The sequence below is a fragment of the Sphaeroforma arctica genome, assembly GCF_001186125.1.
Source record: "Sphaeroforma arctica JP610 unplaced genomic scaffold supercont1.947, whole genome shotgun sequence".
NCBI classification, from domain to species: domain Eukaryota; class Ichthyosporea; order Ichthyophonida; genus Sphaeroforma; species Sphaeroforma arctica.
Genome location: NW_014039611.1, coordinates 18638 through 18996, shown reverse-complemented (window position 1 = coordinate 18996; position 359 = coordinate 18638). Strand labels below are relative to the sequence as shown.

Sequence of the window (359 nt, the reverse complement as noted above, 5' to 3'; positions counted from 1 at the left end):
GACAGGGTTCGTTCCGAGTACGTATCTAAATACTTTACAAAGAGTCATACAAGCATAGCAATATTAAAAATGTCATCAGAAGCAACTCCAATCTCGGAAACTAATATATCAGGTAGTGTGCCAAGTCTGCTGTTGTATGAAATCAGTGTACCAAATTGTATGTTTAGCCATATCTATGTATGAATCTATATATATATATATATATATATATATATATATGTATATATATATATATGTATAGTATGTGTGTAGTGTATATAATATATATATATGANAACATACATACATGTANATATATATATGTGTGTGTATGTTGTTGTAGTGTGTGTATATATATATATATATNTNTGTGTNTGTTA

At 26.6% G+C, this 359-nt stretch overlaps 1 protein-coding gene across 1 annotated transcript in view; it reads left to right on the top strand.

Moving 5' to 3' along the window:
* SARC_09383 (hypothetical protein) overlaps positions 1 to 359 on the top strand; it is a 4503-nt gene continuing 4144 nt past the window's right edge. The window contains exon 1 of the mRNA XM_014296603.1: positions 1 to 112. Coding sequence (XP_014152078.1) covers positions 70 to 112 — 43 coding nt within the window. The 5' untranslated portion in view covers positions 1 to 69. The remainder of the gene's footprint in view (positions 113 to 359) is intronic.